General features: G+C 37.5%; 1 protein-coding gene across 6 annotated transcripts in view; it reads left to right on the top strand.

Moving 5' to 3' along the window:
* CNTNAP4 (contactin associated protein like 4) overlaps positions 1–27,123 on the top strand; it is a 237,181-nt gene that overhangs the window by 26,995 nt on the left and 183,063 nt on the right. For all 6 annotated transcript variants that reach the window (XM_012806123.2, XM_023514116.1, XM_012806122.1 and 3 more), the window contains exon 2: positions 7,280–7,390. In XM_012806123.2, the coding sequence (XP_012661577.1) occupies positions 7,280–7,390 (111 nt within the window). The remainder of the gene's footprint in view (positions 1–7,279; positions 7,391–27,123) is intronic.

Below are 27,123 nucleotides of genomic sequence, written 5' to 3'. Positions count from 1 at the left end.
AGGGTAATTACAGACAGTTTGCAGAGACTGAGAATGGATAACAACAAATGGAAAACATTGACTGGGTTAGTCAAAACAATGATATGAAAACACAGCAGTTATAATCTTGTTCACCTATCAAATGAGAAAATCTAGCTGAGATGTGTGATGAAATGAGTGGAGAATAAATCGATACTATCATTACAGGAAACAATGCCAATGTATTTTGGCATCCTCAGATATATTTTAAAATTACTTTTTGATCACTAATTCTCTTGCATATCTATAAGATATCCTTTCCTTATGCCTGATATCAGATTAGAGACATGGGGTAACATATAGCCACATTATCTGTCAATCAAAGTCAGCAACGTGTAGATTTCTAGACCTCTGATGCTGTCTTTACATTTTTAAAAATTATTTCTTTTACCCCTTCACCTTTGATTGGCTTTGGTGGATTTGCAGGTGTTAATATCCAGACTTTAAATAGTTGTTATTAAACCTCTAAAATCAGTCAGCCTCTGGCTGTTCTGTCATTAAAAGTTAATTGCCTTCCCATTAATCCGTTAGTTGTGAAGATCAATTGGGAAAGGTATTCAAACTAAGGCTATAACTTGGAACATAGAAGCTACTGTTTGCCCCCAGTGAAAGTTTACTCTGTAGGCCTGATGCACGCCTGTGATCACTGTGGGAGGCCAAGGTGGTAGATTGCTTGAGCTCAGGAGTGAGCTTGAGACCAGCTGAGACCAGCTTGAGCAAGAGCGAGACTCCATCTCTACTTAAAATAGAAAAACTAGCCAGGTGTGGTGGTGCAGGCCTGTAGTCCCAGTTACTTGTGAGGCTGAGGCAGGAGGATCGCTTGAACACGAGAGTTTGAGGATGCTGTGAGCTCTAATGATGCCATGGCACTCTACCCAGGACAACAGAGTGAGACTCTGTTTCAAAAAAAAAAAAAAAAAGAAAAGAAAAGAAAAAAGAAAGTTTACCTTATTAATGTCACAGAGCATTAACAGTTATATTTATATGTGTTCACCCACGGCTTACAAAGGAGAAAATGCACAGAAACATACCAGTTGCTGCCTAAATGAATTACATGGCAACTAGAAATCATCCCTGTCTTTAGGTGAGCTCCGCGAGATGTACTGAGAGCGATTGGCTTGTGTAAATTGCAGCAGTGTGTTCTTTTTAGATTAAAGTCACTGATTGACGGAGTAAGGATTGCAGGTTTGTCTTATTTAATATATCTAAAACTAGTATCTGCAGGTAAATGTTAATTTTCATGTCAAAGTCAAATTGATACTTAAAGCAACAAAGAATTGAGGCGTAGTCTACACTCAGTGGTATTTAATTGATTTGAAATGTTACTTTAAGCAATGATGAGAGAATGAGAGATGAAACCAGGGTAGGCCCACATTTTGTCACCTGCTCTTATGAACATTACATTTTATTCAAGGCATATTGTCACAATCTCTAAAACTTACTTTTTTTTTTCCTCACCAGAATATGACTGTATCGCAGCTGACTTCACACACTGTCAGTTGAGACAACTACTTAGGGAGAGAGGGGTAGGACTAGATACCATAAGCATTTCTTCAGTCTTTAAACAGCCTCTATTAAACAGTATGGAAGTAACAAAACTCTCCATGGCATAGGAATTAATTTGCAGCTCTTTAACAGTGGCTTCCAAACTAGGAAGGTCCTGGCTGTGGGGCATAGTCCTGGGGTGTTGTGCATCTCCCCCAGGTGTGGGTCTACTGTACAGCTGGGGCGAGTCACTGCAGGTGCATCCTCCACAGAGGAGACAACCTGGGAGAAAACTTGCCTTCTACACAATCTTTGTTGATGTATGTTAACATAGTTCCATATCTAGATTTGTTGATGATTTCCAATTTTCACTGGATGACAATTTTAATAATATAGATTGTAATAAAACATTTTGTTCAAGGAAATAGATTGCTTGAAGGAATGCCATTCCTTGATCCTCAGTTGGTCAATGGAATATTTAGACTAGCAAACTGTTTCTGACAGGAATAAGATCCTAATGTTTCTAAAAGCTCCCTCTAAATGGTCCCAGTCCTGCCTCTAGTAGTGCATGGGAATTACTGAATATTTTAAGCATATTTGCATTCCATTCCATCCCATCCAGTCCCATCCCATCCAGTCCCATCCCATCCAATTCCATCCCATCCCATCCCATCCCATTCCATCCCATCCCATCCCATCCCATTCCATCCATCCCATCCCATCCAGTCCCATCCCATCCATCCCATCCCATCCCATCCCATTCCATCCCATCCCATCCATTCCATTCTCTAATGCATATTCTTCTGGGGAATTTGATTTATTAGCAGGCATGCAAATGATTTTTGCCAAGTCTTCCAAATAGCAGAGAAAATGTTTATTCAGTGGCAACTAAACTGAATGCTGCTGAAAATCAGTCCTATTTTTTTCTAAGTATATTTTAGGTCACCAATACTTGTTTCAACCTTGTACTGGCTCAGAATAGGTGATCTGGCACCGAAATGCCTGGGTTGAAATACTGTTTCTACCACCGATTAGCCATGTTTCCTTGGGTAAATAATTTAACCACTGTCCTCCATTTTCCTCTGTTTATCCTGCGGTTAATAGTATCAAATAGTATAGGAAACTGGGAGTGATGACTCATGCCCGTAATCCCAGCACTTTGAGAAGCTGAGGCTGAGGATTGCTTGAGGCTGGAATTCAAGATCAGCCTGATTAAGAGTGAAATCCTATCTCTCAAAAATAAAAAAATAAAAAGAAAAGGAAAAATTGGCTAGTTATGCTGGTGCACACCTGCAGTCCTAGCTACTCAGGAGGCTGAGGCAGGATCCCTTGAGCCCAGGAGTTTGAGGTTGTTCTGAACTATGATCACATTGTTGCCCTCAGTCTCTGGGTAATAGAGTGAGACCCTGTCTCAAAGAAAAAAAAAAGTACAGAGTATTTTTCAGGATCAAATAAATTAATACATGTAAAGCACTGAGAACATAAGCACCCAATAACATACACCTGTTGTCTTAGTACAGGTGGTGTTGCACACAGTTTAAGAGAATTGAATTAAGTTTATTAAAAACTGAGCAGCTTTTACTTGCTTATGAGAATTACGCATTAAGGCCTTTTAAAAATAAAATTACTTTCTATCAAGCTGTATTAAAATAGCTTGCATCTTTATTTGTAAGAGGCTATTGAGTCTTTTTGTGTGTACAGTTTGCCAGAGAACTAATTTGTCATTGTCTTCTTAATGGTAAATTTTTCTCTCACATGAAGAGTAAATGGTGACTTTCCTGAGATATTGACTCAAAGGTATACATTTGTGTATCATTGTGTGTGTGTGCGTATGAAAGTGATGCAACCATTTTTTTTCTAATTATAGATATTCTAACAGAATTATTTAAAACTCTCTAGAGGTAATCAGTGTATAGGAAATTTTTAACCTCTCCCCCCCAAAAAGGACTAATCTATAGTTTACTATTTCCAACTGCTGTCAAGGTGTGAAGGTTAATGTCTAAATTATAATATGACTGAAAAAGTCAAATGAAATGTAATACAATTTTGGATAAGCAGAGGGTAATGGAAGTGATGTTCATTTCTTCTCTAAGAAAAGGGAACAATAATTAACCCAACATGCCTTCCTGTCTTTAATTGTACAAGCTTCTATAAAATGTTTGGTGGCTGTATTACTAAATTTTATGAATAGAGTTTTCAGGCTCTTTGTTCTGTGCCCCTTTAACCAGAATGTTGCCTGTGGTCCAGTGAGGAAGAAACCAGAAAAATATGACAATTTAACATAGAATTTAATTAAAAAACAGTTATGTTTGGAGCTGAAATGTTATTTCAGATTTGCAGAGCACCTTAAGTGACTACATACTTAATGCGTTACGAATAATCTTTATTTGCATCTGAAAATTAATTATGAACAAGAGCTAATAATCATTGACATGTAAGAGGAATCTGCAGGGTTCTAGCTGAGAGATTACTCCAGGAGACTAGTTGCCTCCTTCCCAGGGGTAGTGACTGAAATGTCTCCAGATACTGCTAATATTCCCGTGAGAGTGTGTGTGTGTGTGTGTGTGTGTGTGTGTGTGCGCGCATGCACAAAATTATGTCTGGTTGAGAACATTTGAACTGGAATCTGGTCCTTCACTTTGCAAATTAAGAAACTGTCTTTCTCTTGGGCAATATCCCTTTTACGCCAGACTCATTATTGCAATTTGAGGTCCCTTTCCTCTGTCAAGGCTATTGAAGGTCAAATAAATAGGAAGACAAACCTGGAATTGGAATACACAACTCCTTGAAGGATGGCTTATTTATGTCATTATGATGTCTAAAGAAATTCCTGTACTCCAAACCTGCAGAAATAAAAATTATAGTCATGGTGTTCTTACATTCTGGACTCTGGACCCCAGCTTGCTTTGTGAATATCATGGTTTTACCACAATGAGATGAGCAAATTAATCAAAGTCTGTGCTTCAACAACCTCATCCGTAAGATAACAATATTAGTACATCAAGGTAGGGATAAAGATCAGTTACTATGCATGGATTTATTATAACTTCTCAGCATGGAGCATTTGCCAAATGTGTGTTATTTATTTTGTATAGGAATAACTAAAATATTTTATTGCAAAATAAACATACAGTAAATTGTAGGGGAATGTATATGTTTATAGTAAATAACCATGAAAAATAATATTGTCTTGTAACCCCAAGGCCAACAACTCGAACTTTATAAAATGTCAGAAGCTCCCATCTGCTTCCTGTCATGCATTTCCCATATTACATGTCCCTCTCCCCGCAAAGGGAAAAAAGTACTCCTTCTTTTATTTTAATTCCACTCTTTTAAAGCTAAAAGTGAAGAATATTGATTCTCAATTTATAGCTGGCAAAAACAAATGAACAATAAATAGATGCTCTCTAGAGTGATTGCACTAGAGAGGCATTTTACATCCAAAATATCGATCGGAATCTGCATAATTGATTGTGAATTGCAGTTAAACACCTTTTTCATCACACACCTGCATACTGATAATGATTTAAAAATCTCTATAGTTTGAGTAAATACCCACACATATTCCCTCCCCCATATATGTCATGCACTCATTTGTGTGTGCAGACGCGCATACACACACACACCGATAGTTTACAGAGCACTGTAAAGTGTTGTGGTTGTTGTTCGCAGTTGGGCGTAATCAGAGTTTGCGTCAACACTCTGGGCGCCCTGTGCTTGTTCATGTCCACACACTTTAGTTCTTGAATTATACCTGGATTGGCTGGTGTGAGTATTTAAGCCAGTTGATAGACATGCAGGAACTGTCTGCTCTAAGAGTTAGCAGAAGAATTTAAGGTGTAGCATAAGAAAAGTGGACTTTAAATAAAAATGAGATGATCTTGAAAATAAAACGCTATATGAGGCAAAGGCTTGGAAAAGGTATTCAAGAACAAATTATATTTAGGCAGAATGAGCTTCATAAAATTCAGGTGAATCTAGATAATTCTTGGATTATTTTAACTTAATTGCTTACTGTTAATTAAAACATTTGGGACAATAATCCTGCATAATATTTAATTTGATATATGCTAAATACTAAATATGAGGGAAATGTTTTCCTGATTAGAGAAAAATGAGAACAACTTAATTGTATAAAATAAAGGAAAAATACCTTAGAGATTACACAGAATGAAGAATTAGCTGCGTGAATTAAACATGTGTATATAAACATGAGATTATTCTCACACTCTTTCTCTAGTAGTTAATATTAAAACAATATATTGTTATACAATATACATAAAAGGATGCTCATAAAAGGTGTGATGCACATAAAAGGATAGAAGATAAAATTTGTATGTATTTTAATCTCTATCGTTATGCACATACCGATATGTACATATCTGTATACGCATGTGTATGTATATGTATGTATGAAGACTGATAGTATTTGGAAGTCTTTCAATGTACCACATGTTGAAAAACTAGAACACTGTTAGTTTCATCACATCAAACTGTTACTTTTCTGTTATCCTGATTCTTCCTGACTTTAGAGGTAACCACTATACTGAATTTTATGATTTCCATTTTTTTAAAAAACTTTTTTAAAATTCACATTTTTCCCTAAAAGTAACATACAGTATTACTTATCTTTTCTTCTTAAGGTTTTCACAAGTATCAGTGTACTATATATATTCTATTATAACTTGATTTTTTTCCTCAAAAATTTTGCCGTTAGGAGCCAACCCTTTTGTTTTGTGTTGCTGTGGTTATTTGTACTGTTGTAAATAATCATATTGTGATAAGTACTAAAGTTGATCTCTTCTTTGGTCATCGGATGTGTGGGTTGTTCATAATATTTTTTTTGCCACTATGAGCAATGTTGTTAGAAACTATATGTCTCTTGGTGCACAAACGCAAGTTTCTCTAGCTCAGTACTTTTTTCTTTTCATGGGGCACAAAGCATCCTAGTATTTTTGTGTTACCCTTGGGTGAGAAGACAGATCTCCTTGGAGCCAGTGGTTTATCATAGAGAGGCTTTGACTAGGAGGACCTGTGTATCACAAAAACTGGTAATGCATGGGTGTGTGAAAGTTCAAAGATACATCTAATGACGTTTTCTTTTTGAAACATTGCCTGAGCGTAGATGCACTCTAGAGTGTGTTGGAGCCTATCTTCCAGCATTCTCCGGATGATGTGATGTTACTAAATGTATGTCTTGCTGATCTACTGTCTATGAATTGTACCTGTTACTGTCCTGACTTACATTTCTTTCTCCTGATAAATTTGAGCATCAACTTATGTAGGCTGTGTGCTGTGGCGTCTCTGGTTGTACCATGTGCCATTTCTTTCTAATGCATTCTCTGATTTAAAGGTGGTTTTTGTTTTCCTTTGTTCTTGTTTTGTTTTCCTTTATTCGGAGTGCTAATTGTATACTTGTTTCTGTATTTTGGAAGTACTTCCTAAATTTTGTGATTTCCCTTTTTATTTTATGTTGTCTTTGGAAATGCTAAGTTCTTAATTTTAATGTAGTTAGATTTAAAATTTTTTTTTAATGATGAGGCATAATGAACTTTTTTTTAACCTTAAGATATTATGTTATTTTATGGCTTCTATGATGCTTTTTTTTTTGTTTCTATAGACTCTTCTTGTTAAAATTACTAGATTTGCAATAGAAAACTGCATATAAGTAATGGGCGTATTTTCAGAGATCCTAGATTCCAGTTTTGATGTTCTGTTTGTTTGTTGAGTCCCGTCAGCACTGTGCTCACCCTGATGTGGATTTTCCTCCTGGCAGATGACTGTGATGAGCCTCTCGTGTCCGCCTTGCCTCGAGCATCGTTCAGTAGTTCTTCGGAGCTTTCTAGCAGCCACGGTCCAGCATTTGCAAGGCTAAATCGAAGAGATGGTAAGTCTGGATTTGTTTTTCCCTCTGAATGTTTCCTGACAAATTTCACTGGTTTTCCATTCCCCTTTAATAACATTATGTAAGTTATACATCATAAAAGGAAATAAATTTCTAAATAAGCAAATAGTTAAAAATTCACGAGATGTATATGACATCTAGTTTATGTTTAGAATGACAAAGGGATATATTCTGTTTGAAAATCCTGTATCATCATTTCAAAGTTTAAAAATTTGAGTTCCTTCAACCTGGCAAGCTTTTTGCATATCTTATAAAAACAAATTTTCTACAATAATATGTAATCATTATAGATGCAGTAGTGATGAATTCTTAATTGGCCTTCTATTTCAAATTAAACAAAGAAGTTTGCAAGGAGTAATTTAAAAAGATGCTAGTTACTCAAAACTAATAATCCCTCAATTTATTTAATTCCCAAAGTGGTGGACATTATTTTCTTTCCTGTAGAGGAATAAGAGTGTAGGTCATACTCCATTAGCATTGAAACAGTTCATAGTGTTTCCTACCTCTCAGGAAGGTTGTGTTTGATCCCTTGAATATGTTTAAAGGAAAGTGAAGATAATTGGATAGCAACTTGCGGTGGAAATAAGAAAGACTTTGAAAACACTGTGTACTTTGAGGATCATTGTGGTCACTTTTTACAACGTGCTTCGGTAGAAATTATCTGCACACATGGCACTGAGGGAAGCAGAAAACATATTTAACAACCATGAAAAACAGATACTGAGGTCACACATGGTTATGTTATTTTATATTATTAGAATTGTGCTTCGCCCATTTATCGTCCCCTTCTCTCATGCCACAGCAGTCGGCGGATTCTCTCAGTTCTACTCCCTGCTGCTGTCCTGGGTGCTGTTTTTTAATGTTTGAGCACAGTGGATGTTGTGTGTGTGTCTGTGTCTGTGTCTAGTCATGTCACACACCGTGTGTGTGTGTGTGTATGCACACGTGTGTCATAGATAGTTCTAATTACAGTGTAGATGTTTGTGTAACACCTTGACGTAATTTTATTTTAAAACTTCAACTCATCTTACTTGAAATGTCCACTGATGTGTGCTTCTCAGTCTGAAGGTGTTAATAGAAAGTAAGAACTGAGATTCTTGCATCAAATGGGACATTGAGGGGGGCACTTGAATATATTCACATAGCTAATGCTAATTTACTCCTTTTAAGTGCCTTGTCGTGAAAGCTTTGGTCATGCCAGACCATCTCTTCCTAATTTATAATTCTGAATTCCCTTATTGATCAGGCAAGTGGGCTCTTTCTTGGATTCTCTAAGGGCCATTTCAGATCCTGCACCAGGGGCTCTACCAGCAGGAATGCTGTTATCACACCCTGATCTTAGAGTCAGGTTTCCGTCCTGTACTTCTTTTTAAAGTAGGGCAGAGTCTTAACATGTAACTGTCACTTCATGTGAATAATAGAAGATTTCATAGAATGTAGTCCACTTAAAGAGATGCAATATTTAATGTACCTATTTATTTTGTTTGTTCAGGTTCAATAAATCACAAAAAATATATTATTAAGTGGATCAAATCATATTTTTCATTAATTTATATATTCATCAAGAGCCTCCATCACTGGGGCTCATTTTCATTCTTAATTCATTTCTATGGCTCTTGGTAAAACACATTATCAAACTTCATGAATCTCATTTGCATGTTAATGAAACTGAGAAACAAAACAGGACCATTTTAATTATCTTTTGCTGGTTGTCAACCCACTTGATTACATTTTTCTTTTTTATTTAGTTTTTCTTTTTTCCCTACTGATTACATAAAGTTTTCACAAAGGAACATCCAATTCTGATTGATTTATTAAAGGCTATAGTTTGTTTCTAGTATTGAAACATCCTTATAGTATTTTGATTAGGTTTGGGAATGGCATTGAGCGAAGTTAGCAGGTCATATATAAAGAAACTAAACCAGCAAATAAATATCCCAGAATCCCAGTCCAGATATGGTGATTTCTTCACTTGAAGTCAAAGAATGGACAGAAAGAAAATGAGGGAACTACCCACTTGTTTTCCATCCGTAGGCTGCAAGTGCTGTGGGCAAGACCATGAAAATGACTCGGGGCCCAGCAGTAAGGGAAGAGAATCAGGAAAATGCTACTGTTAAACAGTGATTCTATTTAGACCAGTAGGGAGGAAGACAAAATTCACTTGTTTTGAGGTACACTAATTTAATTCTGCTACGTGAGTGCTGCTGTGGGTTGAATTGTGTCCTCCAAAAGAATATGTTTGAGTCCTAACCCAGATACCTGTGAACAGGACCTTATTTATACACAGGGTCTTATTAGAGGTCATCAAGTTAAGATGAGTTAGATTAGATTAGGGTGGGCCCTACACCCACTGACTGAAGTCCTTATAAGGCCAGTGAGATTTGGGGATACCCAGACACACAGAGGATACAGAGAGAAGACCATGTGGAGACAGAAGCAGAAACTGGAGTGTTGCAGCTACAGACCCAGAAATGTCAAGGACCAGAGGCGGGGAAGAGGGTGCAGAGGATTCTCCTCTAACGCCCTCAGAGGGCCTTTCAGCACTTCCCAGCCTCAGTCTAGCCAGAATGAGAGAATTAATTGCTCTTCTTTTAAGTTGCCCAGTTTGTGATACTTTTCATGGCGGCCCTAGGAAATTAAAGTAAGTGCCATTGGGTAAATGACCTCCTTTTTATTACATGATACACCAGAGGACTATTTAAATCATTTTCAAGAAAAATGATATACTACCTGTGCGCTGTGAAGATCCACATCAGTTTGAACCTGAAAGATTTCATGGCTCAGAGAAGGTTAATCCAAATTTAATTCTAGACAACACAAACAAAACCAAATTGCTGCTAATATTGGTAATATGATGGAATCAAATATCTCTCATTCTTTTAAGCAATATTTTTATTGCTGGAGGTTGAGTACAGTTTGAATTTTAATAGACAACTTAAAGTGGAGAATATGTTGATATTTGCTATTTGTAATGGGTTCAGTGTTCAAATGGGTTTAGTGTGCCAGTTGATAGTCTAAATGTATTCCTAGGACAGAATATAAAGAAGTCTCATCTTGTAGAACTGTTCCTGAGGTTGTAATTTCATCCAAATGAAAGTCTTTATTTTCACATACTTGGGAAATCTTGGAAATGGATTGTTGCAAACCAAAATACTTGTGTATACAAGTAAAATCATACAACAGCAAATAAAATTATCTCCACAATGAAAATGAAATACTTTATGTGCGAGTGCAAATGTGTCTACACACATTATTTAATTATATAGAAGATTGTATTGCTTCCAGAGGTGACAGATCCTATGAGTTTCTCTCAATGTATTCTGGAAGATCACAGTATTTCCTGTTGCTAAAAAGTGGAATATTTGTCTGTATTTTCTAAACTACAACTGCACACTTCTACTCTAAATGCTTTTTAAGCCATGTTTTCTCCATAGCTACAAAATTTGCTCTTAAAATCTAAAAGCATCTGTCTGCAGAGAAATTAGCTTGCTTGGTTAATTGACAGACATTACGCCTCTAATAAGAATAATTACGGCTGAGCATGGTGGCTCATGCCTGCAATCCCAGTGCTTTGGGAGGCTGAGGTGGGATGATAGCTTGAGGCCAGGAATTCGAGGCCAGTTTGGACAACACAGCAAAACCGTATCACTACAAAAATTAAAAAAAATTTATCCAGGCATAGTGGTGTGAGCCCACAGTCCCAGCTATTCTGGAGACCGAAGAGGGCCAAGTGAGCCCAGAAATCCAAGGCTCCAGTGAGCACTAATCAGGCACTGCACTGCTCTAGCCTGCGTAAGAGTGAGATCCTGTCTCTGAAAAAATAAATCATAGTTATAAAATTCTATACATAATTGTTTGACAGTTCTTATTGCCCTAAATTATTGTGCTTATTTGCATACAACTATTATGTTTGAATAAACTCCGCAAGCTCCATTTCCAAGGCATGCATGTTGCGTGTCCGTGCGTAGGAGGACAGGTCCCCAGAGACAGGCAGTAGGTGCTTCTTTTGAGGTGGATGCTTCCTGGTACTAGACATACTATATAAAATACTTCTTAATACTTATATTTTAAAAATCACATTGCTAATATATCTAGTAAACAGTACTTTCTGTATGAGGACAAGAATGAGAGATGACTTTTGTATAGGACTAAAAAATCTCATGCCTTTGGAAAGGGAAGCCTCACCGGCACACTGGTGGGATTTGGAAATGTGCCTGAGAGGTGCTGTGACCGGGTTGGGATGAGTGAGCTTCACTGACTGAGATGGCTGCATCTGGGATGTCCTGAACCTGTGAAGTTTGTTGGAGAAGAAAAGATGCTAGCAATTTATTTCCTTCTTTGCCAAATGCTTTTCCATCACGTTGGTAACTGAGGTGCTGTGTGAGACGCTGCCACTTGTGTTGCCAGGGTCCCCTGTCTTCCTGCTGATGGAGGTCTGTGCCCTCCTTTAGCTCCGGGATTGGACTCTATCTTCAATCTAAAGATGTACACTCTTAGCATTGAGATGGAAGTGCGGAAACCTGACTGAACCCTGAGTAGTCACCCTGTAGGCACAGAACACGAGCTTCCTAGACGCTTGAACTTCAGGTCTCCACTCTGCTTCATGCTTGAGTCTTTTGGACTCTCCCCTGTGGGTCTTAACATTTCAGGTGTTAGATATGTCTGAGATCAATTCACTGTTCTTGGGTTTTAATCATTGCTACCTCTTCCTCCCTTAAGGATGGACAAAATATTTAAACTCTTGTGCTTTAATTTCCTATTGGAAGAAAAGGGATAATAGTGAGATAGTATTGGCCTTCTGAAGATGACTAAAAGGCCACATGAATTACAAATGGTTTGGTCACAGGAATTACAAACACATAGTCCAACGTAAATGTTAACCAGTTTCAAAGTGTGTCCTGCCACCTAACCCTGTTTTCGCCGAACTTGCAGAACCGAAGATATATATATCTTTCTATATATATATAGAAAATGAATTCATACAAAGAAAATCTCAGGGAATTTAGGCCATATTTTGCTGTGTATAACATGTACTTACTGTCCAAATTTTTCAGAGAAAAATAAAGATGTGCAGTATACATGAGTAGTAATAATTCCATATCTGTGCTGATGCATTGGAAGTGTAACTCTAGAAAACAATAATGACATCTGTAGGCAGAATAACACCCTGGAATATGGTAATCGGTTCTGTTGAACTTAGGATGACCTTGCAATAAAAGCCCATGTTATATAAAGTGCAAAAGCAATCACAGCAGACTTGAAAACCCAACTTGCTGTGATACCTGATAGACTAAGCAGCCAACTGCACGCTCTCCATGTACCAGTAGACAAGCCTTTTCATGAAGAAAGAGTGAATGTCATGTATGTAATCAGCTGATAATAATTTAACACCCACAAGCAGAATCAAAAAAGAATTCATTGCCCAGGTTTGTGACTGGGTCCTCAGATCATGAAATGTTGTCACGAAGGAAGTGGTTGTGCAATTGTTTAAAAAATGCGGCATCCCCAATGCAATGGATGGAGCTGAGGATGATGAAATTTATAGATATGAGGAAAGTGACTCTTCAGAAGATTCTGGTAATTTAGAAATTGGAAAAGACGATACTTCTGATGTTGACAGTGCTGAAGAGCTCTTCCCCTTCTGTGATGCATAAACATCATGAATTTGCTACTGATACAGCACCTTTCTTATATCTTTTATCTGTTCTTATGCTTTGTAATTAATTAGTTGTTATACAAAATTTCTTATACCAAAATATGTTAAAAGATAAATGCTAAAATTACTTTATAATACAAAAAACAAGCACCTAAATATAAACAAATGAAAATCTGAATTAAAGAATTAAAATGAAAGGTTTATTTTCTGTAAGTTTGGGCTAAAAATGTGGCTGCACACTGTCCATAGCAAAATACAGTAACTATGCCAGGAAGAGTCACTTTATTCCTGATTAATTACAAAGCAAAATAAAGTGAAAGATTTATAGTTATATTTTACATGTTTATTATTAGATTGAAGTAAAGATAAAACATTTCTCCTATGTTTTAGTTGAAGTTTGTGAACTAGAGTGATATGATACTTTTACTTCAAATATTTTACTTTTTCTTGTTTTGTTTTAGCAACTGGAAATTGATTTATGAAATTAAGATAAAAACCTTACTAAGAGATTAACATTTTGATTAAGGTTTGGAAAATGAAGTTCCAGATTCACTTTGTGATCAGTGGTGTGTCACTTGTACTAATAGGTTATGTTTTGTCTACTGGCCTTGAGAAGGTGAAATAGCAATAAGTGAAGATTTACATATTTTATTTCTCAGTATGCTTATCATCTTCTGCTCATTAAAGCTGAGGAGAGTCTGCTATACTTCTGAGTTTAACACAGAATCCTGCTATTCTTGTATTGACACGTTTGATTTAATGCCAGGGCTGACTGCCCACCTGACTCAAGTTTCTCTGTTAACTGTAGATGTTGCTCTTCCTCCTTGGTCCCTTCCTTAAGGATGAGCTACACCCTCATCTGATCCCTTGCCAAGGACTTGGTGCTCCCCTGGACTGCCCTATGGCACACACTCTTCAGCTTCAAATAATTCTGATAATGTTATTCCCTGTGAGTGTACCAAGTAGCCAATCCTAAACAATTGTTGGTTTGGAAATTAGGAAAACTAGATTATAATACCAAATTATGAGTGGGCTTGGGGGACTGTCATTACTTTTCTTTTTTGTTTCTTTCCTATGAAAATATGGGGTTGGATTTGAGGATCTCTAAATTCTATGACAACGTGGTCTTTTTATGTGTAATAATGTTAGGCAACGTATCTATCTTTTCTTTCTAACTCACTCTAATCATGGAAATCTTGAAAGCACGTGAATGAGAGGGAAGGTGGAATCCCTTCAATAAGAAGGTAAGCGGAGTACTTCAAGGCAGATTATCCCTTTCCATCTCCTTAAGTGAGAAGACATAGAATGCCCCTGATGTAGGAAGTGTCTTCAACTTTTCTAAGATACAGGGATTCAAGTAGATATAAGCCTACTGAAATGGAAAAAATGGCTCAAATTTGATCAGTTAAGATGTATTCATAAAACTAAAAATTATCACCAGTACGTAACTTGCATTTCTTTTGGTGTACATCTAACATTTTCAGAGGGCTGAGTGGGAACATTTCACACATAGGTACAGTGAATAAACTGTGTGTTAAATAATGAAGAGGTGTCTTGGGTTGAGTTCTCCTAGGAGCACATCTAGAGGCAGTGACTGAGGTGCAAATGATTTGTTCAGGGTACAGCTGCCTGGAGAAAGCAGTGGGGTGTGGAGGAAGCAGGGGAAGGAAGGAGAGGAAGGCACCAAATAAGTTCAGAAATCCCAGGCACTGACTTATCTCCCAGAAAACTCTTTATGAGATGTTTTACCTAAGACTTTGTCTTACCTCAAGGTAAAGGTGCTGATTCTAGACCAGTGTCTGGTTATTTGAATGATTAATTTAGAAAAGCCAGTGTCTTATCTTAGGCCTCTATGTCAAAATACCAATGACTGGGTGGCTTGAACAACAGGTATCTATTTCTCACAGTTCTAGAGGCTGAAAGTACAAGATCAAGATGAATCTGGCGGCCGATTCAGCATCCTGGGAGGACCCTCCTGCTGCCTTCCTGAGGGCTGTCTTCTTGATTTGTGCAGCAGTGGCTTCTCCTGGGTGTGTGCCTATGGAAAAAAGATAAATCCCTGTTTCCTTTGTATAAGGCACTATTCATATCATGAGTATCCCACCCTTATGCCATAATCCAACCTGATCACCTCCCAAAGGCCTCATCTCTGGACACCATCCAGTTGGGGGTTAGGGCTTCAACATGTGAATTTTATGGACATAAACTCTCAGAACATACTAATTAACTACATGTCTAGAAATTAGTGAACCAACAAGAAAGTGTTAATTGCTTGAAGCATCTGAGAGAAATCAAGACAGCCAGCCTTCAGCTGCAGCGATCCTTGAGTGAGCCTGATACTATATCCATCACATAACAAAGCTTCAAAATATATAAAGAAAAATGAACAGAAATTACAGTAAAAGCAGTAAAAAATATACATAGAAATGCAAAATATAGTGGGTTTATTTTTAATGTATTTCTCTCTGTAGCTTATTGAACAAGTAGGCAAAAAAATCAGTGAAAGTTGAGATAGAAGATTTGAACAGTTAACTACTTTGAAAGTACACCATGGAGTACTATTCAGCCATTAAAAAGGCAGAGAGTTTATACCTTTTGTCTTAACCTGGATAGAGGTGAAGAACATTCTTCTTAGTAAAGTATCACCAGAATGGAAAAGCAAGCACGTTAATACTCAATATTAATAGGAAACCAGTAGATAAAGAACCATATGCCCACAGGAGAGGAAAGACACAATTAAATTTAATCAGGGAGGGGGAGGGAAAAGGTGGAGGGGAAGAGGGAGGAGGATTGGTGAGCTCCAGACAGCAAATGGGCACAATGTAAGGGTTCACAAACGCCTCCTGGGTGAAGGGCTCAACCACAACTTGAACTTTACCTAATAAATGCAAACAGTGTAATCTAATCTTTGAACTCTCATATTAATCTGAAATTTAGCAAAAATTTACCAAAAAACAACAACTTTGAAAGAACAGGTAAATATGTAATTTACATTTATATAATGTATAGCATGTCTCTAACAGCTGTGGAGTAAACGTTCTTATCAAATATACCTAAAAAATTTACCTACATTTATGCTGAGCTGTAGAAAGTGTTTTGACAACTCTCAGGATTGAAATCATACAGAGTAAGTGCCCTGGCTACAGTGCAACTAAGCCAGAAATCATTAATTAAAAAATACTTTAAAAGCCAGAAAGGTGTAGAATTTAATTAATATACTGCTCAAGAAGAAATCTCAATGGAAATTAGAAAACACTTTAACTCAGTGATAACAAAATACTATAAATCAAATTGTGAGATGCAGATTAGGCCCTAATTGATAGCCTTAATTGCAAATATTCCAAAAGAAAGACGGCGAAGTATGAATGATGCATCCAAGTATTCATCTCAAGAAATTAGAAAAGAATAATCGATTAAACCAAAAGGAAAGGAAAGAAAGGAGAAAAAAAACCAAAGTGCATTAATTAATGAAATAGCAAACAAACATACAAAAGTGTAAGGAGCTGTTTTAACAAACTTCCTGCTAATAATTTTGAGAATCTAAATGAATTGAAAAAAATATGAAAAATGTACCTACCTATAAAATTGTACCCAAGAAATAAAAAAGAAAATTAAATTGTTCTTCTGCCTATAAAAGATAAATCTATAAAATGTTTCAACAAAGAAAACTCCAGGCTAACATACCTTCAGATGTGAATGTTTGGAAGCAGATACCTTTAGGGTAGATATGACTCTAATCTTACAAGTTCCTTCTCACAGAAGAGAAAAAAGGTCACAATACTCTTTAGCTCCTTCTAGGAGGCCAGCATAACCTTGATACCAAACCCTGTCAAGGACAAACAAGAAAGGAAAATTAAAAGCCACTCTCTGTCATGAATACAAATGCAAAAATACTCTAAACAAAATATTAGCCTACACGTGTGAATGGCCTCAGGCCTCGGCCTCTGAATAAGAATGTCCCTCTGGCTGGACTTACAAGTTCTGAAAGCTTGTCGAGTTGAAAACCAAAGAAACAGCACTGAAAGCTGGGGCTCAAAGCTTCCCGCCTGATGCCATTGCATAAGCAGATCATGCACCTGCCCCGGCAGGAGGGAGAAGAGCTCAAGAATGGAAGCAGCTACCAGTGGAAAACCAGGTTTTGGTCTCATTCACTTGTATTAGAGACTATTAAAATTAAAGACATGCTGTGGTGTATAAGATAATAAAATTTTCTGAGCCTCACCTCTTTCTCCAGCCAATGTTGTGATGACTAAGACCAGCTTCCCACAGGTGTAATAGGATCTCATCTTGGGCTACATCACCTACCTGGAGCTTCCTGCCTCCTGGCTCCCCTGATGCTGAGGGACAGTCTGCCCCTGGGAGTCCACTGGGCATCACTGTGGTGGTGACAGAGGGGGGATGTCACCTGTCTGTGTGGCTAACCATGTGAACAGAAAATGAAAACTGATGGATAAACGCTTCCCACTTTTGTGGTCAGGATAGAAAGTGCCAAGGTGCGGCTTGGAGGGTGCAGCAGGAATGTGTATGGGGTTGGATCCCAGGGTCCTGTGGCTTCATCCGGGCTCAATCCCAGCTTTAATTCAGCCTTCCCTCTTCTTTTACACCCTCCTGCATTCCATGCCTGTCCTGTGGGATCACTTCTTTTATTAAGTGCTTAAACTTTTGCCTCAAAGTCATGCTTCTCATCACCCAATAAAGTGGAACAAAATGCTTACTGATTCTCTTCAAAGGAATTCCCAATAATTTATGTCAGTCCTCCCCCTTGAGGGAAATAGAGCATAAATCTCCACCTCTGAAGTGCGAGGTGGGTATAGCCACTGCCTTCCAAATTTTAGCTTATGAGAAAAATTTTATGCAGTAGAGAAATCTGACAAACACGACCTCATCCAGGAGATGGAAGTTAATATCATCACTGATGAATTGTGCTGAGAGTGTGTACCTTTGATTTAACGTGATAAAGATGGCATTTTACTTCTGTGGTCGTGCTCTCAAAAACCTCTGTGAAAAACATCAGGCATACCTGAAGGGAAGGAAGGACATTCTACGCAATACCTGAGCAGCCGATCCTCACACTGTTAGGGTTATCAACAAACAAGGGAAGCCTGAGAACTGTCCTAACCAAGAGGAGCCTGACGTGGCCGTGTTGAATAAGTGTCACATGATTTACACCACTAAATGTGAAGTTGTGAAATGCAACATGATATGCCCTTTATGGGATGCTAGAACACAAAAAGGACGTTTGTTAAAAATAAAGGATGTTTAGTCTAAAGAAAGTATGGGCTTCCGTTAATAATAACATACCAGTATTGATCCATTTAGTTGTGACAGATCTTCCATACTCAAGTTATGATGTTCATAATAGGTAAGACTGTATGGAGGGCACATGGGGTCTCTGTAGTATTTCGCAACTTTTTTATAACTGTAAAGTTATTATAAAATAGAAAGCTGATTAAAAATATGTATATATACTTTGGCTTTAGCAATATGGAATGCAAAGTGGATTCATGGTGATATGAAAAGAATCTGTGTGTAATAAAACATGGTAAAGACACATTTGAGGAAGAGGAAAGGGAACAAAAAATACAATGCAAAATTAATGTGGACTGAATGTCATTCTGTAGTTTGTGCGATATGTGCTGGGCAGCCATAATTGTCAAAAATGTTGGGAGGTCTGTGAAGTAAACATCAGAGCCTCAGTCGAAGAGTCTGCCTTTTCTTTCTGGTTCTCTCAGTTAGCTGGATTCTGAAGATGACGCCATGGAAAGAATTGTCTGCTCTGGCAATAGTTATACTTTCCATTTGTTTACAACTTTACTTTTTATTGCTTTATAGTTTGCGATTTGTTCCATGCATTATCTCACTTGATTTTAACCGTAACCCTTTTGAAGGTTGCTCTGCAGACGTAGTCCCACGAGAAAGGCATAGACAAATTGCATGTTTTATGAGGACTTCCCTTGGTTTCTCTTCAAATAGGACTTCATAACAAAGATTTTCTCTCTCAGTGGGATTCAGTTATTAGCCAATTTAAGTGGAAAGCTAGCTTAAAACCACATGTAAGTAATTCAAGGATTATTTGTTGTTTTTCTGCTGCCTTTTCTTTGATCTTATATGAATGTTTATGAAATGTTTCTAATATTCAGCTAATACTCTACAGTGGTTGAGCAGATAACTTGATAATTTCAAGGAAAACAAAAGCAAATCAGCCAAAAACTGTTCACAAATTAAAGTAGAAGGTAGTTTTGAATTGATTACCCCTAACACTACAGCCTTTCTTAGCTAACCCATCTTTGCTTAATTATCATATGATTCTGTATATTTAGTAGATTTGCTCTTTTTCGGTGAGTACTACACAACATCAATTCTATGACTACTAGTACAAAAACATAAAGAGCTCATTGATGCAGAAAAACACAAATGTAATAAAAATGCAAGAAATGGAAATTCAGACCAGTACCGTAAATATTAGGAGTAAACACAACTTCAGGCTGATGACTAAAACTAGGATATGTAAATATTTGAATTTTGTGATTTCATATAAGCATCTAAATAATAAAAGTGTTTGGTCTATCTATCAAAATTGGACTTTATTAAATGAGTGATTGATTCACTCAAATTTTTAAAAATTGAGGTAAAATTCAGACAACATAAACATAACCGTTGTAAATGTACTGGCCACTGGCATTTAGTACTTTCATAATATTGTGCAGTCACTAATCCAGCACCAGAACATGTTTAATTAATTTTTTTTGGTAGTTTACCATTTTGAATCCATTCTTATTTATTTTTCTGCATTTTTTTTTTTTTTTAGTTTTTTCTTAGTGATTATCCTGGGTATTAGAAGTAATCCCTTAAATTTGTAATAATAGCTTTTAATTAATATCTTTTAACTTCAGTGGTATACAAAAAGCTCTCATCCTATATAACATTGTGTCTCCTTTTTTATGCCTGGTTTTAAATCACATATATTTGTAATTATTATTTTATGCATTTGCCTTTTCAATCATATTAAAAAAAGAAAAATTACAAACAAAAATAACACTTGCCTTTGTGTTTATATAGTCACCATACCAGTGTTCTTTATTTCTTCATATGGCTTTGTGCTGTTGTCTGGTGCCCTTTCTTTTCCACCCAGAAAACTCCCATTACCATTTCTTGACAGGTAAGTCTACCAGTGACAAGCTCCCTCAGCTTTGTTTATCTTAAAGCCATACCGTTCCTGAATTCTAGAAAGATAGCTTTTCCAGATGTAGAACTCTCGATGGATAGTTTTTTTTTCTTCCAGCGCTTTAAATGTCATTCCACTGCTTTGTGACCACTGTGGTTTCTGCTGAGAAATCAGCTGTTAATCTTACCGAGGCTCTTCTGCGTGTGAAATCTTTCCTGATGTTTTTAAGATTTTCTCTTTGTCTTTCACTTTCAGCGGTTCGATTGTAATGTGTCTCAGTGGGAAACTTTTTATATTTATCCTTCTTGGTATTTGTTGAACTTCTTGGATGTGTTGATTGATGCCTTTTATGAAATCTGAGAAGTTTCTGCCGTGATTTCTTTTTCTCTGATATCTCACTCTTCTTAATTTTTTTATTCATACATAATAGATGGATGTATCCTTTTAAAAAATATTCTTTCCCCCCCCCCTTTTTTTCTCTCCTATCTTTCTGAGATCCCCATTATGCACCTGTCCATATGCCTGATAGTATCCCACAGACATCTTAGATTCTGTTCATTTCCCCCCATCTCCAGTCTTTACCTTCATGTTATGTTTGGGGTCTTCTGGTGATCCTAGTTAGCCAGCATCCCTAGGATGAACTATTTTGCTTTAGTTTCAATTTAGTTCAAATGATGAGTTTTAGACACCATGTGATGCTGCAGCAGTTTATTCTGGCAGTTCTCTATCAGACGCAAAGTAGAAGCAGATTAATGGTTGGGCCAGATACAGTCAGGGGGTCAGGTGACCCACCAACAGGAAGGACTCCATTTGAAGATCATTCTCAGAGTTTAGGAGATCTTTTCCCCTTTTTTATACTTGTGTTCAGCCCAGATCAATTATCATATATTTCTTTCACAAAGGGAGTTGAAGCAATTGTTGTAAGAATAATCTTTGTTTTAAGGTTTAAATTGAATCTGCACTGAAGTGGTCTTGTCTCCTGGAAATGCCTAGGCCATGGTTGAAAATCCTCAGGCCAGGTTGCATCGTATTGCTAAGTGACATATAGTACAGGCTTTGTGGGATGTGTGTGTTGGGGGGCTTATGACTAATACTGATCTTATAGTCATGACATGTCTCTTATAGTAGTGGTCCCAGCCTTTTTGGAACCACTGACAGGTTTCCTATAAGGTAATTTTTCCACAGAGTAGGGTGGGGGAACGTTAGATTTTAATAAGGCATACACAATCTAGAACCCTTGCACATGCAGCTTACAGTAGGGTTTGTGCTCCTATGAGAATCTAGTGCTGCTGCTGATGTGACAGGAGGTGGAACTCAGGCAGCAATGCAAGTGAGGGGGAGTGGCTGTAAGGACAGATGAGGCCTTGGCTGCTTGTCTGCCGCTCACCTCTTGCTGTTCCAAACAGGCCACAGAGTGGTACTGGTCCATGGCCTGGGGTTTGGGGACCTCCACAGATAATCTCAACCCATTTTCACATCCTCTGCTTCTTTCTTCCCTCTGCTCAAATCTGCTGTTGAAATCCTCTAGTGAATTTCATTTCAGTTGTACTTTGCAGCTCCAGAATATCTTTTTGTTCCTTTTCATAATTTATATCTCTTTATTGATATTCTTTATTTGTTGAGACATCATTCTCCTATTTTCCTTTAGCTCTTTGTTCGTGGATTTCTTTAGCTCTTTGAGCATTTTTAAGAGAGTTTATTTAAAGTCCTTGTCTAGTAGGTTCAATGTCTTTGCTTGTTCAGGGACAATTCTATTAATTTCTCCTGTGCATTGGCTATATTGTTTGTTTCTTTGCATGCATCATTTTTTGTTATTATTGAAAACTGGACATTTTAAATATTACAATATGGTAATTCTGGAAATCAGCTTATTTCTTTCCCTGCAAAAAGTTTGTTTTTGTTGTCTGTGGGTAGTAGTTGTTTGTTTTTTAGTAACTTTTTAATTTTTACTTTTTAAAAAAAGACTAGTATTTTTCATGTGTAGTCTATGAGGTCCATATTCTTTTAGCTTGTGACTAGCTAGTATTTTGACAAAGTTTTCCTCAAACATCTTGGGGAAAAAACCAAAATGAAAGAAAATGAAACCTTCTTCCACTTTTTGCAGATTTGCTTTATCTTGGGGCACTTCGTGGCCAGACCATAAAATCTCTGCCTTATCTTTCACTTCTTGCTCCCGGTCATAATCCTCCAAATTATGTTCCCTCTTAATCCTCCAAATTATTTCTCTTATGAAAGAGTAGAATGACTCTGCCAAAACTTTCAAGTTTTCAACCAAAACCTTTATAATAAAGTAGAATTTTTCTGGATAAAGCATAAAACAATGTTTTAAAGTATGTTATGATTTTTTTTTCTTCAACAGAAAGGACTAGAACTATATAAGCTTCAGAGTTGCACTCCTAATAGCATTAACACATCTTATTATTATTATTATTTTTTTTTTTTTTTTGAGACAGAGCCTCAAGCTGTCCCCCTGGGTAGAGTGCCATGGCATTACAGCTCACAGCAACCTCCAACTCCTGGGCTCAAGTGAGTCTCCTGCCTCTGCCTCCCAAGTAGCTGGGACCACAGGCGCCCGCCACAACGCCTGGCTATTTTTTGGTTGCAGCCGTCATTGTTGTTTGGCGGGTCCGGGCTGGGGATTCGAACCCGCCACCTTAGGTGTACATGGCTGGCGCCTTAGCCGGTTGAGCTATAGGCGCCGAGCCAACACATCTTATTATTAATGTTATGCTTGGGGAAAAAAGTAGAATATACTGTTTATAAAATTCAGTAAAAATACCTGGCAAAAGGTAGGTATTTTTTAGTGGCTCTAGATGTAGCAGTATTATGAGTAAAGTTAGTGGGCATCTGCTTTATTCAGTGCAGGAACTACTTTTTTCCTAAGTATTAGTCCTGTTCTTGTCTATTTGAGAGCAAAACTCTCAACCTTTCAATCTGGTTAGCCTTAGTGACCCATGCTGTAGAAGAAATCACTTCCTAGTATCCTAGATCATTCGGTATGCTATGCTGTAGAGTGGAAGATGCTGTCAGTTCAGACCGAGGCAGCGCTAGGTAGACAGCAGAAGCTTTATTCACAGAGGAGAGTCGGCAGATGGTTACATGTCGCTACATTACTGTCTTAACAAACTGAGGTCATTGGGAGTTGTGTGTGAGTTTTGCAGTTGTATTGTGTGAAGTGGTTTTGCTTTTCTTCATGAACACATATGCTGGTTGATATTGTGAAACATGAGTACATAAAGTTCTGAAATGAAGGATGAGATGAAAACATTTTAAATGACAACAGTAATTACTTCCGAGGCTATGTCTATGTGTGGGCTGATTTGGGGAGTAGAAATGGACATAATATCACTGCCTGCCTTCATCTCCTACCTAGGTCATATAGCCATGAGTCACCCAATGCTTAAGAAAAAGATCACTGCACAGCTGGGGGACAAAGCTCAGTGGATACCCTTAAGCTTCAAAATAGAAAAGACCTAAAAAGGGAATTGCTAAAGGAATCCCTTTTATCCTTCTTCTACTGAGGGGATGAGAGGACATTTTGGAAAAGTTGGAAGAGGGTAAGATTTGAACAAGTAAGGGTTTGCCACATCTTCAAGTAAGTCCATAGCAGCAGAGTCTGTGGAAGCTTCCCTTCAATTTAGGTGTCTGAATGTGAAAGATGTACTCAGAGTGGGTGCTTGGAGAGGACACTGCCCACCCTAAGAGAAGTTATGAAATCATCCTGTTGCTGCATTGTAGAGACTCATCTGGCAAAGACTCTGCATAAGCCGCAGATGGTATATGAGGAGAGCTAAGAGCTACTATGAACACCTCGAGGCCCAAGAGCTGAGGCTGCAGTTGTGAGACATTAGAATGTCACAACCACGTCTGCCCCAAGAACCTGCAGCTGATCCGTGCGGAGCAGAGAGGAAGTTGACTGCTGACACCCATTTCACTGCCCAGGCAGCAGACAAGGAAGTGGGCCCCCTTGTCCTTGTCCCCAGTACTAGCTCAAGGGTCAACAGGAAGGTAGACAGATCCTTTTGAGCATTTTGAAGCTGAAGGTGACATAAATATAATTCTGACTTGACTGAGCAATCCATGAACTGGACTGAATTCCTCTGAAATGATTGCATTGATTTTCTACATGAGAAAGAATAGGAACTCGAAACAGAAAATTGGATTGAGTTAGAAAAAAATTGCGTTTTTCACACTTGAGGGTGTAACTGAGAATTCATAACTGCAGTATGACTCTAACTGCTTTGCTTAAGTAGCTTATCTCAGAGATATGGACAATCATGAAAGCCTACTGTGATCATCTCTCTGCAGCTCAGTATTATCAGGCTGGTAGCTTGAAATATGCCGTGGAAGGAGTGTTTACACCACAGGAATTGACAAGTGCTACAAAGCAAGACTTCCCCCCAGAGAACAAGTTATTAGACACTTGCTAGCACATCACAGACCTTGTCACTGGTGAGCAAATACACAATGATATTGGAAAAAGAGGCTTTCTTTGAACAGTCAAGTTTTCTTTGAAAAATTGGACTGTGTTGCAAAAGACTTGAAGCAAAGGGTTTGATGTGCTCCCATTGCTTGATTGTTCATTGCTTTTAAAAAAACCTATAACTATGTTATTCACCACACACAACTAAATTCTTTAGCATATCTTAAAAAATTTATTTCTAGGTCATACACAGCATAAAAAACCCAAATATACATATAATATATATGTATCATGTATATACGCACATTTGTGTGTATATATATATGTGTGTACACACATGTACACATATATATTTCAAGTTAAAACATTTAAGCCTCCACCTTTTGAGTTGACATGGTTATTGATTTAGTGTTTGATTTTATGTTTAAAGAAGACTATTTCTCCGTTCAATATCTATCTTTCATTCAAAATCTCCAAATATCTCTGATAGATCCACAGAACCTAATGTTTCTCCTAGAGACTGATCAATACAAATGAACAGATCTTTTATTTATTAAATATCAAGAGTGAGAACTTTAACTTGCTTTGGAAGCCACCCACACAGGTCAAACTATTCACAACCAAGCTGGAGATCGCCTAGTAAAAGATCGCGAGTTCTGTGTTGTCTTTTCATGAAACAGTATGAAATCATGACAGCTAGTATCTGTGATCTTGTATTAATTTATTTAAAATTGGCGATCAACATGTGTGCCAAATGCACATCATCGCTGGATGCTAAAAATCTGTTTGGTTTCCTTGGCTTCAAGTGAGAAACTTCCTACACTCTGGGACCACTCTCCTTTCTTGCCTTAGTGGCCACTGCCCTGTTCATGCTCCCTTTGCTCCTGCCAGTGCAATTACTGCCTTTCTGAAAAATGTGCCTTGCGTTGGTTTGCCCTCATGTCATTCCTCTGCTTGGAAGGCTCCCGCCCTTCACCTCAGCCTTTCAGCTCCCAGCCTAGAACCTGAATGAGCTGTTTCTCCTTGCCCAGTCACTCGTCCCCTGGTGCTTGTTTTGTTTTAGTCCCTCATGTACCACGTGTCTCTTGATGATGGGCCATCTTCTTTCCAGAAAGATGAACTCCCTCGAGGTGGCAGCCACATCACATGAAGAACAGCTCTGGAGTCAGACTGTGTTCAGGGTTTGCCTTCTGTCTGGAAACTTCCCAAGTGACTGTACATTCTGTGGCCTCAGTTTCTTCATGTTTAAAAAGGGGAAAAAATAACAGTTGTCATCACATAAGCCTACCGTGAAAATCCAGGAAGTCAGGGCAGTGAAGCATTTCATATACTGTGGAGTAACACAGCCAGCAGATCCAGAGTCATTGCTAGCATTTCTTTTGATTATGTATACGTTGATGAATATATTGATCACATTTTGATTCAGGTTTTTAGGATGTAATTGAGAGCAAGAGTGATGGTGTTTAGAATGATATGGATAATCCCTTGAATACAGTAGCTCTCTTTGTCTGAAATCTGTGTGTGATCTGGTCCTGGAAACCGTAATCAAGTCTGTGATTAGAGAGATGGGCTCTATATTTTTTGCTCTGAAAGATGGCATTTAGGTATTCTTTAAAACATGGTCACATGGTCTTTTATAATTTTCTATTATCTGGTGCTGCTCAGAGGTCACTGAACTTCCATAATTTTTATTAAGAATTAGAAATGCCTTTAATATTTTAGCTACATCCCCATTCAGTATCTTAGCTACCTCCCTATTCAATATATAACATCTCATTTCTGCCGCCTTCGTATTTAAATAAGGTATTTGGATAGTTTCTAACTTGTTTTTAGATTGTTTAAAAATATAAACTTTAACTACCTTGTAATCTAAACAAAAACCACATCAATTTACATTTTGAAGTATTTAGTTTTAAGATACCGCATTACATCAATATTCAGCAAATATTTATTCATTCATTGGAATTCAGAATGTATTTCAGACACTCCTAAAAGATTGATGGGAATTAATAAAAAATATTTCTTATAAAAGAAATGACAAAAAGAATTTAAGATCCTTTGAAATGTTGGCTTTGCTCATTACAAAGGTCTGTCATTTTACTTTGTTACTGGAAATGCAAGCTCTTATAGCCTTTCAAACTTCTGAAGTCATCTCAAAATCTAACTAATTTATTTCAATTGCTCTGAGTTTGACCATATTAGAGCAGTAATAGCTCAACTAATGAGAAACCCAACTTTTATGTTTGACTAACTTACAAGTTTTAGTCAAATTGCATTCAAATATGACAATGGCATTCTTACATGGGATTCGATTCTTAATTATTAATTAATAAGCATCAGTAAACTGTCTTCTTTCATATTGCAGAGTTCTTATATGTAACAAGCTAGATTACAGAAAAGGTAGTGTTTGAACTACAGCTGGGAGAGAGAGGGAGGAAGGTGCTGAGGGAGTGAGAGGCATAGCAGCACAA

Source organism: Otolemur garnettii, unplaced genomic scaffold (assembly GCF_000181295.1).
Source record: "Otolemur garnettii isolate 467f Iridium unplaced genomic scaffold, OtoGar3 scaffold00047, whole genome shotgun sequence".
NCBI classification, from domain to species: domain Eukaryota; kingdom Metazoa; phylum Chordata; class Mammalia; order Primates; family Galagidae; genus Otolemur; species Otolemur garnettii.
Note: the sequence above shows the minus strand (reverse complement) of the source record. Positions and strands in the feature narration are given on the sequence as shown.